The sequence below is a fragment of the Lethenteron reissneri genome, chromosome 40 (genome assembly GCF_015708825.2).
Source record: "Lethenteron reissneri isolate LAM-NWPU_2019-01 chromosome 40, ASM1570882v1, whole genome shotgun sequence".
NCBI lineage: Eukaryota > Metazoa > Chordata > Hyperoartia > Petromyzontiformes > Petromyzontidae > Lethenteron > Lethenteron reissneri.
Window position 1 is genome coordinate 6,874,182 of NC_083818.1, and position 15,243 is coordinate 6,889,424.

General features: G+C 49.8%; 2 protein-coding genes across 2 annotated transcripts in view; one reads left to right on the forward strand and one right to left on the reverse strand.

The window, feature by feature from the left end:
• The window catches only part of TMCO4 (transmembrane and coiled-coil domains 4), a 28,916-nt gene extending 24,537 nt beyond the window's left edge, over positions 1–4,379 (reverse strand). The window contains exons 1-2 of the mRNA XM_061567934.1: positions 4,244–4,379; positions 1,220–1,388 (exon numbers count right to left, since the gene is read on the reverse strand). Coding sequence (XP_061423918.1) covers positions 1,220–1,388; positions 4,244–4,283 — 209 coding nt within the window. The 5' untranslated portion in view covers positions 4,284–4,379. The remainder of the gene's footprint in view (positions 1–1,219; positions 1,389–4,243) is intronic.
• An 827-nt stretch (positions 4,380–5,206) lies between these two features.
• NIP7 (nucleolar pre-rRNA processing protein NIP7) lies at positions 5,207–13,808 on the forward strand. Its single transcript, XM_061568124.1, has 6 exons — positions 5,207–5,662; positions 6,144–6,230; positions 7,692–7,830; positions 9,335–9,475; positions 11,336–11,472; positions 13,137–13,808. Exons 1-5 carry the CDS (start codon positions 5,607–5,609, stop codon positions 11,453–11,455), a joined length of 543 nt encoding a protein of 180 aa, XP_061424108.1. The 5' UTR covers positions 5,207–5,606; the 3' UTR covers positions 11,456–11,472; positions 13,137–13,808.
• Positions 13,809–15,243: the final 1,435 nt, after the last annotated feature.

The following is a 15,243-nucleotide window of genomic DNA, read 5'->3' on the forward strand; positions in this document are numbered from 1 at the left end:
GTGGCACGGAGGGACTCAACAAACCGGATCTCACTGGAATAATTCCACCTTGGCGTGACACTTGATAACCTACGCATTCCTCGCAGTGACTGAGTTCACAGAAGTTTAAACTTTAAACTCGTGTGCATGTTAACTTCTCCCCAAGTGAAAGCGACTGGAAACAACAAAAACTGAATGACAAAGCACTTCCCACTACCTTATTTTCATGTTTAAGTCATGCCCACTCTGTCAGTATACTCCTCGTCGTCGTCATCATCATCAGCAGCCACGAACAATCAATCCACTGCTGAATGAAGGCCTTCCCCATACCGTGGGCCTGCAACGTAACCCACACACCTATCTCCCGCGCACGAGCCGATATCATCGCGCTGGATAGGACGTGTGTGCAGGGTATGCACGTATGTATGCTGAACTTCGTTCACACCGTACGCAGCCAACCGTGCAAGTCGGAGGTGCGGGGGAAGGACAATAAACTAAACACGGATCTCAAGAAATTAGTTTTCAAGTTTGGGTGGCGGAGGGGCCAGCTACCGCGACAGGCATTGCAGCGGTTTACGCAAGTTCAGTGATCTAAGAGCAGATGGCAAAACACCCTCGAGGCAGATCGTGGAGGCTGCTGCTTGCCTACTGTGCAACAGCTGTGCAGCATTTGCGGGACCTGGTGGAGGGTTGGAAGTGTTGGTAGCGAAGTGGTGGTGGTAGTGGTCGTAGTGGTGGTGGAGGTAGTTGACACAACTGATGCATCCGCCAATTATATCAGGCAGTCAACCTATGGCACCGAGTCCGTCCCGTGACCTCCTGCCAGCGGAGCCTTCGACACTCGACGTGGCCTCAAAGTGCACCTGGCCTCGCACAGGTGCTGTGGTGACGTCACCGTCACTTCGTGGCGAATGGCGGCTATTGGTACTGTATTGGTGGTGGTGGAAGTGGTGGTGGAAGTTGTGGTGGCGGTGGTAGTAGTGGCGGTGGTAGTAGTGGCGGTGGTAGTGGCGGTGGTGGTGGTAGTGGCGGTGGTGGTGGTAGTAGTGGTGGTGGTGGTAGTGGCGGTGGTGGTGGTAGTAGTGGTGGTGGTAGTGGCGGTGGTGGTGGTAGTAGTGGTGGTAGTAGTGGTGGTGGTAGTAGTGGCGGTGGCGGTGGTAGTAGTGGCGGTGGTGGTAGTGGCGGTGGCGGCGCCAACGGGTTTGAGCCACGATGCAGCCATCGCCGCCTCGCCACGCACCTGTGGTTGTCGGTGGGCAAGAGCGACGCGAGGGAGATGGCGCAGAGCGCTGCGTAGGAGAAGCGCCCCGTGTCCGACAGCGTTTTCCCCACCGTCTCCGCAGGCTCTGCGAGCTCCGCTGGCGCCCGCGCCGCCGCTATCGTCCCGCCCAGGACTCCGGCCGCCTGGCCTGCGACGCACGCGGCGAGGGGACGAGGGGGCGAGCAAAACGAGTTGGGAAACACCGCCAACGTTACCGTCAACAATCATCAACCTGTGTAGAGCCACGATGCCATCATCAACCTTTGTAGAACAAGGTAAAGGTGTGGCCCCGCGGTTGATTGCTCACGGCACTGCTGGCAACGGGCTTCTACTAGGGCAGTTGTTCTTCACTAATTTTCAGAGGAGGGGGGAGGGCACTTTCGCCGATAAGACATCGTCAGTGTATGTGGCCCGCCACACATTTGACACTATTGGGAGTTTGACAGCAGCACGATGATGATGATGATGATGGGGGGTGTTTTCACAATTGTGTGTTGTCGGGGGGGCCACGCGTCAGGGGCCGCACTAAAGGCCCCCAGGGGCCGCCAACGGCCGACGAAACTTGCAATGAATAACACTGCACTAGAGGCAGCTAGAGACACCCCATGCAGAAAGTATTTGGCCTACTCTTCCACGCTGGCCAGACGACTGGGGAGGACGTGGGAGTTCTGACACTGCACCACACCACGTGCGGCCAGCCAGTCCACCACTGTAGTGTTCCCGTCACTACTGCTGGGAAGAGGCGTTAGGATCTGAGAAAAGTGTCGGTTGCTTTACCGGCAGTCCTGGGAGAATGAATTGACGACCTCTGGATTACAAGTCCAATGTGCTAACCACGACACCATCAACCTATATATTGTAACACACGTACAAATCACCCGGTCGACCTAAACCTGAATCAGGGCCATGGCGAGTGATATCTGAACCATTCCTGAGCTACCCCTGTCCCGTGACCGACAAGTAGTGGGGGGGGGGGCTTCATCCAGCAGTGGATTGACAAAGGGGGGCTAAACAAGTCTTTAAAATTATCAAAACAGGCAAGGAGGAAATTCCACATTCCATAGACACGAGGTGAGACCATCCATCGGAGGTGTTTTCATACAAGGAGTGCAACATGGCCTATCCACTGCTGAAATATGCCAGATAGCCTGGTGGGCCCTGTCATGTTACCGTGGTCCGGGATCTGAACTGACTCGTTCCAACTGCGGGGCAAGTGTCTGTGACCTCAGCTACCCCGAGATAGCCACTCACATTGCGCTGATAATGAGACAATGGACAATGCAAGTCTCGGAGGCTGTGTCACTGGCTGTGTCACTGGCTGTGTCACTGGCTGTCTCAGAGGATGTCTCAGATGATGTCTCAGATGATGTCTCAGAAGTTGTCTCAGAAGATGTCTCAATGGCTGTCTCGCTGGCTGTCTCAGAAGTTGTCTCAGATGATGTCTCAGATGATGTCTCAGAAGATGTCTCAGATGATGTCTCAGATGATGTCTCAGAAGTTGTCTCAGAAGATGTCTCACTGGCTGTCTCAGAGGATGTCTCAGATGATGTCTCAGAAGTTGTCTCAGAAGATGTCTCAGATGATGTCTAAGAAGTTGTCTCAGATTATTTCTCAGAAGATGTCTCACTGGCTGTCTCGCTGGCTGTCTCAGAAGTTGTCTCAGATGATGTCTCAGAGGATGTCTCAGAGGATGTCTCAGGTGATGTCTCAGAAGTTGTCTCAGATTATGTCTCAGAAGATGTCTCACTGGCTGTCTCGCTGGCTGTCTCAGAAGTTGTCTCAGATGATGTCTCAGAAGTTGTCTCAGATGATGTCTCAGAGGCTGTCCCACTGGCTGTCCCACTGGAACCCTCAGAGGCCGGACAAATGCAGGTTCACAGAGACAATTACAGCAGACGGCACTGGTTCTCTACTGCGAATGCAAGAGTGAAATCACAACAAAAACCTGACGGCTTACAGACGCCTTCATTCAGCAGTGGATATGACAAGGCTGGTGGTGAATGTACCTTCGCAGTCACAGGGGTGAATGATACGTGCGTCACACGTGAGCTTCACACCCACTTGGTGGTAACGTGCAGCGGCAAGTACTGTATGTTGAACTTGAACTTCTTACGCAACCGTGCTAATCGGAGGTGCAACATCGGGTAAGGGATAGGGCAAGGGTTGGAGCTACAGGTAAGGGATAGAGATAGGATAATGAATAGGGTAGGGATAGGGCAAGGGTTGGAGCTACAGGTAAGGGTTAGAGATAGGATAAGGAATAGGGTAAGGGATAGGGCAAGGTTTAAAGCTACAGGTAAGGGTTAGAGACAGGATAATGAATAGGGTAGGGATAGGGCAAGGTTTAAAGCTACAGGTAAGGGTTAGAGACAGGATAATGAATAGGGTAGGGATAGGGCAAGGTGTAGAGCTACAGGTAAGGGTTAGAGACAGGATAATGAATAGGGTAGGGATAGGGCAAGGTGTAGAGCTACAGGTAAGGGTTAGAGACAGGATAATGAATAGGGTAGGGATAGGGTAGACAGAGTAAGGGTAGGGATATGGCAATGGGTGGGCTAAGAGCGAGGGATGGGATAAGGAATAGGGATGGGGTAGAGATAGGGTAGGGATAGAGTAAGAGAAGGGGTGGGGTACGAGCGAGGGACATAAGGGATAGTCAGGGTAGGTGAGGGTTCATCGTTCTCTCATGACTGACGGTCTAGACCAGGGGTCGGCAACCTACGGCTCCGGAGCCGCATGCGGCTCTTTACGGGCTGCTTCTTGACGATATGTACGTATGTACAGTATGTACTCAGATGCATTGCGGCTCTTGAAATACTGAATTTTGTACCGAATTGGAAAGAAATGGCTCTTCTTGTTATTTTGGTTGCCGACCCCTGGTGTAGGGGATGGGTGTTGAGGTGTTAGGGGTGGTGCAGGGGTTGAGGTGTTAGGGGTGGTGTAGGGGATAGGGGTTGAGTTGAGTGTTAGGGGTTCGTGTCGGGTGTGGGAAGAGGCACGCACCTTCTCGCTTCTCCGCGTCTTGTCCACCTCCGTCCATCATCGCCCTAAGCGTGGAGGGAGACGGAAATAAGTCCCACGATAAAGTTTCCCCCGACTCTCTCCCGGCTCTCTCTCTCCCCACTCTCTCCCTACTCCCTGTCTCTCCTACCCCCTTTCTCTCCCCACTCTCTCCTACCCCCTGTTTCTCCCCACTCTCTCCCTACCCTGTCTCTCCCCACTCTCTCACTGCCCTCTCTCTCCCCACTCTCTCCCCACTCTCTCACTGCCCTCTCTCTCCCCACTCTCTCCTACCCCTGTTTCTCCCCACTCTCTCCCTACCCTGTCTCTCCCCACTCTCTCACTGCCCTCTCTCTCCCCACTCTCTCACTGCCCTCTCTCTCCCCACTCTCTCCCTACCCCCTGTCTCTCCCCTGTCTCCCTCTGTCGCCTCTCGCTGTAAATGAGCGCTCCCCGCGATCGGCCGCTAACTTTTTTTCTATCCCCCACACCGGGCCCCCACCCCCCACCCCCCCTACACGTGCGCGCCTCGTGACGTCATCGCGCACGGCGTCGGAATTCTACGAAGACGTCATCGCGCGGGGGCCGTCGATGACGCCATCGCGAGCAGCCATCGATGACGTCATCGCGCGCTGGTCGTCGATGACGCCATCGCGAGCGGCCATCGATGACGTCATCGCGCGGGGGCCGTCGATGACGCCATCGCGAGCAGCCCGTCGATGACGTCATCGCGCGCTGATTCGTCGATGACGCCATCGCGCGCGAGCCGGAGATGACGTCGGCGCGCGTGGGCCGGAGATGACGTCAGCGCGCGGGGGCCGGCGCGGTTTCTCAATACCAGCGCGGTGACGTCACGCCGCCGCTGTGCGCGATGACGTCATGCTACCCTACGCCCGGTGACATCATTTTCTCGTAACTCACTCCCAGAAGGCCCCGCGCGGTTAACCGGAAGCGTATTTTTTTGTCATCTGGAAGGGACCAGCTATTTACGGAGGCGTTGCCCGCTTGTCTACTTTTGCGACTTTTAATCTCCGCAAACGACGCTCGCCAATTATAAGTTTGTTCCCGAATGATGCTGCCGGGTTCTCGACGACAAACTGCGTCACCGGTTTATTTCTTATTTTTTTGGGGGGGGGGGAGGAGGATGAGGGCGCAGCTCTGTTGCCGATGCCCTCGTGACGTCATCGGCGAGCGGTGATTGCGTCATCGACGCGCGCGAGCGCCTCCTCCACCAACCTCGTGGGTCCACCGACACGTGGTCGAGCACTCGGCCGGCCTCGACTTCTGCTGCTGCTCCCTCGCTCGCTCGCTGCTGATCTCTGCTGGAGCCGCCGAGTGGAGATTTCGTCGCAGAGTCCGAGGAAACATGCGTCCACTGACGGAGGAAGAGACGAAGTCTCTGTTCGAGAAGTTATCCAAATAGTGAGTAGCGCTGGGGTGGTGGGGGGGGGTGCGGACGGCGGCGTTTTGTGTATCGCTCAGGCTAAAGCGACGTCGCCTAGGGCTAGCTGCGGCCTAACGGCGAGACGTGGGGGCAATTGTAGTTACAGGTGCAACAGCAGATTTGTTGTTAGAGAGTATATCATAATTACATTTCTGATCACGTTTCATTACGAATTACGTAATTGAACCCACGCCTGGCTAACATTGAGCAGAGGCCGGTATGCTCGCTACGTAGGCCACAATTTACCGTCGAAATCATTTCCGAATATGGTCTCCGCACCACTGTACACTGCATGACGACGAAATAATCGATCGTTTTAACGCAAAACGCCAACTTTACAGTTGAGTTGCTTTTATTAACGTCAGATGAGCAAGTGTATTTTTAAAGGGAATGTTTCTGGCTGGGTTTTGGGTCCGGTGTTAAACTCGGCCGCGTGTCGTTGCCTCGTCTCGTCGCCAGTGTCGGGGACAATGTGAAGATGCTTCTGGACAGACCGGATGGGTCGTACTGCTTTCGCTTGCAGAGGGAGCGCGTGTACTACATGAGGTATGCATGTGTATACTGTAATGTTGAACTTCGCTGCTGGGTAGTTTAGAGTCAGTCGCGCTCCCAACAGCAACGGAGGGTGGAGGAGCGACGCTCACAACAACGCCGGGCGGATTAAAATTAAGCTAGTCGGCACAGTAGAGCGCACAGCTGGTGCTATCTGCCAGTCATCGCAGTCGGTCAACGCGTGGCACCTGGGTCTGCCCCGTGAGCTGTCGGGAGAGCCTTCGACACTTTTCATGGCCTCGGTGCACCTAGCCTGGCACAGGAGCCGCGACGTCACCGCCACTTTGTGACGAATGGCGGATGTTGTTGTTGAACTTCTTTCGCACCGTACGTAGCCAACAGTGCTCATCGGAGTGGTATCTTTTCGGACATTAACCGTATAAATAATTAATAGACTTTATAAATGAGCTTTGAAGGCCTACACGCTTAACGCTGTTCAGTACGGCCTAGTGAAGGGGGAGGGACCGGCTCGGATGTGACTTTCCATTGATGTTAGCCGTAATCCAACTCAAGACATGAGACGAGATGATGGTTTACGAGTATTGAGTGTGAACTCTTGACCCAACTGTAATGATGTAAATATTATACCTTGGTCTGTTTCCACACGAATCAGGGGGGGGGGGGAAGTAATTCGACCTCTGCGCCTTCTCGACCAGTGTGTTTTATGGAGTATGTGTAAGTTTAAAAAATCTGGACAGGTTTCCACATTCAGGGGTTCGTCAGACAGGCTTGTTAAATAATGCGCCTTTTGGCGTGATCTGGTCCAACCCATGTGAGACTAGGCTCTATGGAAAGCTGTCTCGGGTGTGCACCAATCAACTTCAAGGACAGTGCATACATTATCAGAGTTATGTTTTTTGTTTGCATTATGACTGCAGGTATTGTGGTCTATGCAAACATGACTCCTTGTAAAAAAGGTGTCAGTTTTGTTACCAGATAGAAGGGTAAAAAAACAATTATCTTGTTAAAAAATGTTGCTTCATCGCGTAGGAAAGAGTCACGAGCACCATGGGACCTATTCCAGAATAAAGACCAAATAAACAATAAACGTGACCACGTGATTTTAAAATATATATATTCTGCAGTTAAACTCCAACATTGCTTGAATTGCCATTCACCTTTTCTGCAGTTTCCCTCGGTCGTCAATTTACCCCGCAACTTGGTGTGGCCAGAGCAGAGGTCGCAAACGGGTACCCGATACCCGTACCCTACCCGATACCCGGCTACCCATACCCGGCCGGGTACGGGTGGCCGGGTACGGGTAGCCGGGTATCGGGTAGGGTATGGGTACCCGTTTGCGACCCTGGTGCGGCCGGGTACGGGTAAGGAATCAAAACCCGTTTGCGACCTCTGGGTCAGAGTAGCAGCAGAAATGAAACCACTGCTCCAAGTGCGTCGCTAATCACCGCGCGTGTGCTGCTTGTCCGTTTTCCTGCGTTCCGCGAAAATCTTCAGCGACAAGCTGCTGCGGATGGCGACGAGCGTGGCGCGCGAGCACCTCGTGTGCGTAGGAACGTGCATGGGGAAGTTCTCCAAGACGCGCAAGTTCCGCCTGCACGTGACGGCGCTCGATTTCCTCGCGCCGTACGCCAAGGTGTGACGAGCGCGCACTCGCGCAAACACGATGGGCGTATTCGTTTTGGAGGCAGTCGGTCGGAGGCAGAGGAAAAGGAAGGTGTCCCCCCTGAGCTTGGACTTGAAGTAACACACTCAAGCAGCTGCTTGGCCACGATTAGCGATCCTCAGCAAGGCTCACGTCGATGCGAGTTAAAGGGAACGTCTCTACTCGGACGGTGTTGTGGAGTCTCTCTCGCTGTCGCAGAGAGCTAACAAATGGTAACAATTCGGAGTCAACGTTCCGTTGATTAGTCGAAGATTGTTATTTTTACTACCATCCTGGGCCTTGCCTAGGTCGACTCAACCTTAAATCAATTATAAAACTATAAACTCTTTGTTATTTTCTCAGTTAAGGCCCACTGACCCATATAGCTCGTTTTCAGAAGTGACCTGGCCACAGATGATAGCTTTGCAAAAGTGGCTTACCATGTGGACATTTATAGCAGCCAAATACTCTTAAACGGACGTTTCTAAATGTGGAGGGAAAAACAGGAGGACCCGGAGAAATATCCACAGCCACAGGGAGAACATGCGAACTCAAAATATGCAGCCATCGGGGTCGGGATCAAACCCACAATCTCCTGGATACCAGGCAAGGTAGTTAACATCTCGCCACCGTGGTGCCCAGGGACAGGAAACCAACAGCACGGAAGGCTGGGGGACGGGAGCTCCAGACTATGGAGGGACATGAATGTCTAAGCTTGAACAGAAACACCGTCAACAGCACGCATGGCTGAGGGAATGGAGTTCCAGTTTATGGAGGCACCAGAGGAGAAAGCCTTGGTTACTGGAGCAGAGTGCATGGAGGGGGGTTAAGAGTGAGATGAGAGGTAGGCAGGAACGAGGCCATGGAGGATATTGACATTTCATCTGGGATTGCATTGGGAGGCTGTAGAGGGATCGGAATATTGGGATGACGTCTCATTTACAGGTGCTGGGTGGGAATCGGAATCTTTATTGAGAGCGGCAAATAACGTAAAGCCCGTGACGTCGCACGACTTACCGGTTCGGTCACACAATGAGTGGTTATGTTAACCTCTCGAACGTGATCGTCTTATTGCCACAGATTTGCACTTGCCTGGTTAAGCGGTCACTTTCAGACATGTCAGCTGTGAATCGTGGCTATCAGCTCGCAAACACTCGCTGTTCTGTGAATTTATTTTGCACCATAGTAGCCAACAGTGCTAATCGGAGAAAGGACAAAAAAACTAAACACAATAAACTTTTAAAGAAATTAGTTTTCAATCTAGATTTAAAAGTGCATAGCTCCAGTGGCTTCCTAATATGGGAAGGAAGAGCGTTCCAGACGGCCGTATAAGCACATCCAAAAGCGCACGATGCGGTGTAACCACCGTTTTTGTTCAACGGCCAGGCAAAAGCCGCTGCTGCCGCTTTGAGGATGGGGACAGGAGTTCGCGTGATGATGGTTTCACGTTCCCTGATGAGGTCGGCGAGGTAATTGCGTGTGTCGCGTGTCGTAGTACAAAGTGTGGGTGAAGCCCGGCTCGGAGCAGTCGTTCCTCTACGGAAACCACGTCCTCAAGTCGGGGCTCGGCCGCATCACGGAGAACACGCCGCAGTACCAGGGCGTCGTCGTCTATTCCATGGCCGACGTGCCTCTGGTGAGCTTCGCCACAGATGTTGAAGAGGTCCCATTGGTAGTGTGTGTGTGTGTGCGCGTGTGGGGAGCGGTAGTGTAGCGGTTAGCGCGCTGCGCTATGAACCTGGCGACCCTGGTTCGATTCCCGCTCACGGCCAACACCAGTGACGATTATCTGAACCGGTCCTGGGCCTCCCCTAGGTCGACTCAGCCTGAAATGAGTACCTGGTGCGGTGTGTAAACATCACCACTAGGGAGACAAAGGCGGTCGGGCGTGGTGCTGGCCACCCACCCCCTCGTGTACCGTTCCGGCCTTCATAGGTGCTCGCTAACAGCACTTGCCCCTACAGTCTGTTAAGGCTATACGGGGGGTCTTTGTGTGCGTGCACGATTTAAGGGATCTCAGAAGTAGTTGTGTAATGTCTTCTTCAACGGGCCATTTGAAGAGTTCGGAACGGATCCTTACTACTCGTTACGTCGTGTCAATAGCACAATTGGAATACAATTGTGGGGAAAATAAACTTGCGTGTAAAAAGAAATATAAAACTTTACTTGCATCCTGCTGCATCTCCACGTGAAAAGATGTTTTAATCTGTTGACCGATTGAACGGAAGTCTATTTATTTGGCCTGTTGGAATGCATGGCGCGTTCACCCTTTGTTGCAGAGATTCACGGTTCGAATCCAGTGGGCCACGCTGGATATTACTGCGGTGTTTTAACCATATGCGGGATTTGATTTTTTAAAGTTTAAAGACTGTCATTTGCAAGAGTAGACCATTGTGTGCTGGCATCTGGGTCCAAATTTGTAAAATTACCCACAAATAACTATGGGGATTATGCATAGCCCCAGGTCACTTGCAAATTACTCATCCTCGTCTCTTGAGTTCTCCCGCGGTTAAACTAAATTAATTGTAAACTTATGTCCAATTTATTAGAAAACCCAGGGTGTTCCTACAATGCACAAGTCTTTATATTCAGGAGATGGTATGTGTGATGGCTTGCTGTGTGTAAGGAGTAGTTATCGGCAGTGGTGCTGGTATGGCGAGTGTGATCGCAGGGGAGATGTGATGTGGGCCATGATGGTGGAGGTGGTGACGAGTGCTATTATGGAGAGTGCTGATATTAGACATATGCCTGTGTGCCATGGCAGTGACTGGGGTACAGACCATCCTTGTCGCGTGATGTTATTTTCCTCGCCAAGTGCAGAATATCGTGGGTTTGATCCCGATCCGGACACCTGTAATATTTGGAGTTTGCATGTTCTTCCTGTGAGCATGTAGCTTTTTCTCCGGGTTCTCCCGGTTTATTTCTCCCTCCACATTTTAGAATCAACATCACGCATTTCTATTATTTGGCTGCTATACATTTTCACTTCGTTGAGCTATCATTTGTGGCCAGGTCGCTTCTAATAATAATCAACTTTTAATTTTTACATTACGTCATTCATGTCAACAGCATCCCACAACGCTGCACGATTTATTTGACCTGTTGAACGCAAGTCGGGGCAGCGACGACGCCCAGAGGCCACATCTGAGCCAATAGCTCAGTGGGCTTTACCTGGTAGAATAAAAAGTTTACGTGTAGGCTTTCGCGAACGATATTATCACGAGATTTTTTTGGATTTAATGGCATAAATATACGGTTAAACCTGCCACCACCTGATGCAGCCAATTCTAAGGGTTTGTCACAAACCTAATTGGCTGTAACAAATATTACTAATTGGCTGTCAGTTGGTGGTGAATTTAGTGACACATTTACGCGATTTAATCCATAAACAACTTATGGAAAAAGTTGATCATAAAAATTGTTAAGTAGAGATGCTGTACGCGATGCTAGCGTAGTTATCGCCGCTGTCCCTGTGTCACACCCCGCCACCTTGCAGGGTTTTGGCGTCGCCGCCAAGTCGACGCAGGAGTGCCGCCGCTGCGACCCGATGTCCGTGACGGTGTTCCAGCAGGCCGACATTGGGGAGTACATCCGCTGTGAGGATACGCTCACGTGAGCGTGCCAACAAACCAGGTGAGTGAGCGTGCCCCGAAGAGGGTTAAGGGAGGGACTATCGGTTCATGTTCTTGGTTCTTTCGGTAAAGTCACGCAGAATGGAAATAATAAAATAATAAAAATAAAACATTTAAAAATTCTCACGACGTTTCGGCCACAACGCAAGCAGCCGTCCTCAGGTGGAGAGCAGGTCTGTCGAGTAGACATTCTACGTGACTTTACCGAAAGAACCAAGAAGATGAATCCCTGCAGTCACGAAAGCTTTAAATCGAAAAATGGACTATCGGTTGTCGGGGCATAACGATTGGCCGATGTTCCAGAATTGTTATTAAATGTCGAGATTCGAATCTGATTCTGGCACAGGAAAAGCCACTGTTGTGGCGTGATTACTGCTTGGAAAGATTCATTCCTCACATGGAATTATTTTGACACGAGGGGTCGTGATTCAGATAGATTTTAGTGATCTGAACCCATTACATGCAAAGCAATAAGGTGTTCGCAGGAGTACTGTATAATTGTCATGTGTACTATTCAGCAGAATGAAAAATTAACCCGTAAAAACAAAGTTTTTCACTATAAATCCTTTATATGCGTGGCGGCTAGAGTCCTCGCGTCCTCTGGCTTGAGATGGCTGCCACCTATGGGTCAGATGATTGCCTGCCACCATTAAGCAATTGGTAATGAAATATAATTTTTTTTTTCTTAAACAGTGTAAAATTTTGGAAAAATGTTTTCACGAAAATACATTGTTACGCACAACGAGTCTGTGTGCAAAATGTCAGCTCGATTGGATCACGGGAAGTGGGTTAAAAAACGACCGAAAGATTTGCACGGTCGTAAGCGCGCAAGCAAGCGAACTTAATATAAAGGATTTAAAAATAGCTTTTGTCGTTCATCAGATTCCTCCGGTGTAAATATTTAGGTTCTTAAAAGGAATACATTTAAAACAATAAAGTGAATCAATGCGTGCACCGTGAGCCTTCAGCATTGATATCTGAAGTAATGTATCATTTACACACCCCTCGAGATTGTGGATTGCGTTAATTCCATGGGTTATGCCTGGTCAGTGGTGACCATCAACTCACTGTAGAAGGGAAAGTGGTTTAATCACGGGCGACTGTAACCTCGACTTAAACCCAAGACCTCAAGTGCTGGCCCAGCACCGACTGCTGTGCCACTTAGTCGGCTCATGGGGGGGATCATTTTTAGATTCATAGGAATTACTGTTAAACATTTCAGAGATTTCATTTTATAAAAAGAAGGTAGATTGCAGAACCTTGATATATATGAGTATCACTTGGCAAAACGAAATAAGCCCCTTGACCTGCATGAGGTTTTCATCTCGCAATGCTTACGATGGGCTGGCTGTCCACCCAGGACAGGTTGAAGGGAGAGGAGGGACCATGACGGTTCATATCAGTCACCACTGTTGTTAGCCATAGCCAGGAATCGAACCCATGTCACCAGATTCAGTGTAGTGTGCTCACAACTGCGCCACCCACCACTGCACCCGCTAATTATAATAACCACGGTCATTATCGAAGTGCAGATGTACAGCTGTCGCATTCATGACACGCCTGCACATAACACAGGGCTACTTACCAAGGTAACGGGGTCTATCATGATCTGATGGAGAGTTTTGTATGCAAACATTTCTGATGAATGCCTTGCCTGTGTTTCAGAATAACTCGAATGTGGAGGAGATTCCTACAACTCGGTGGAACGCAATTGTTTTACAAACGCACGCACGATGAATATTAAAAAAACGTTGGCGATTTAAGTAAAAAAAAAATCCAGATTGCTGACGAATCTGCACTGCCACCATATATATACTGGGGGTTTAAAAGATTCACTCCCGAGGGAGGAAGAGCATTCCTCAAGCGTTAAGGGAAGGTCACAATCTGCAATAGGCAAATGCATATATATATTTTTTTCTATTTTCCGTTTTTAACCGTTTCTGCTATACTTACATTTGTGTATATTACCATTTCATTAAATGCTAATGCAACACTTCTACAAATGCCTCCAATCACGAATACAGAGTGCCAAGTCCCAGTGAGGATTGCCGACTGGTGCACATTTTAATCTACTGGACATCTGTGAAAGAGCTTTATAGCTCTACGGATTCCTCCAGTATAAATACATTCTTTGGATTCGGAAATTCCCACTGTGGGGAGAACACAGCTGGTATATTTGCATTTCCATAGGGTTGCTAAATTGAAGCAACTCAACTACACTGATCTATGGCATACATTTGACCTTAATTCACCAAAGCAAAACTTCATTTTCCATGAAATAGCTCTCCCCCACTGTACAGTGTTTAATAAAGTCGAGGCCCTGGACACGTGAACACAGCTGTTGCTTGCGTTGCTTGCCTGATGTATAAAGTGGTTTGAGGCTTAGGATAGATGTCCTGATTGTGCACTTGTATTGTGCATACAGTTGGTAGACCCCATACTTGGGAGCCTACCAACGCACCTTTCCGGCATTTACGCGCACACACATCCGTTCATGCTATTGGCTGATTATTTTGGTGAAGTGATGTTATCATTCCACCCCTAGTGATTGGGGATTGTAACGAGGCTGCACATCTGCCTTTGCAGTTTTGCCGAGTTGCACAACCTGAAAATAGCGTCTAATCAAATAAGTTAACCAGGGGACTTTCCATTGCTCTAAAACAGGTTAAGTGTTTAAGGGGTCCCGTTATAACCGTGGTTCGTTAATACAATTTATAAAAACCTAAACTCTTTTCTAACAATGTAAGGCCAACTGAGCTTTTTCGCTCTTCAGAAGCGACCTGGCCACATGATGGCTCAATCAAGTGGCTTGTGGAAATTTATAACAGCCAAATAATCTAAAATGTTTTTCAATGTGGAAGGAAAAACCGGAGGACCCAGAAAAGTCCACGTGACGACGGAGAACACCTTCTTGGTTCTTTTGGTAAAGTCACGTAGAAGGGAAGTAATAAATAAAAATAAAACATAATAAAATAATTCTCACGTTTCGGCCACAACGCAAGCAGACCAGGTCTGTCGGTTTCCCCGACAGACCTGGTCTTCACCTGAGGACGGCTGCTTGCGTTGTGGCCGAAACGTGAGAATTATTTTATTATGTTTTATTCCCTTCTACGTGACTTTACCGAAAGAACCAAGAAGATGAATCCCTGCAGTCACGAAAGCTTTAAATCGAGACTGAGAACAAGTAAACGCCAAGCATATGGGTGTCAGGGTCGGGGTTGAACTTACCTTCCATGGGCAGCAGCGTCACGCTGCCAAGGGGACAGGAAGGATAACGAGGAAAAGGAATTGAATCTGGGGGACCTTGGCTGATGGTGACAATGGGCGATGTGCCAACATCTTCTCGGTTCTTTTGGTAAAGTCACATAGAAGGGAAATAAAATAATAAAAATAAAACAATATAATACTCAACGTTTCGGCCACAACGCAAGCAGGCGTCCTCAGGTGAAGTAACAGGTTTGGCAGCGTATATTTCAGCCGGGCTTAAATATACGCTGCCAAGCCTGGTGGTGTTCATTCAGACACTGGCTTTTCCGACAGACCTGTTCTTCACCTGAGGACGGCTGCTTGCGTTGTGGCCGAAACGTCGTGAGAATTATTTAATTGTTTTCTTTTTATTACTTCCCTTCTACGTGACTTTACCGAAAGAACCAAGAAGATGAATCCCTGCAGTCACGAAAGCTTTAAATCGAAATGTGCCAACATGTTCCTCCTTCAGCCCCTCAATGGCATTCCAAGCATGATAGTTAAAAAAAAAAGATTGTTGAATGAC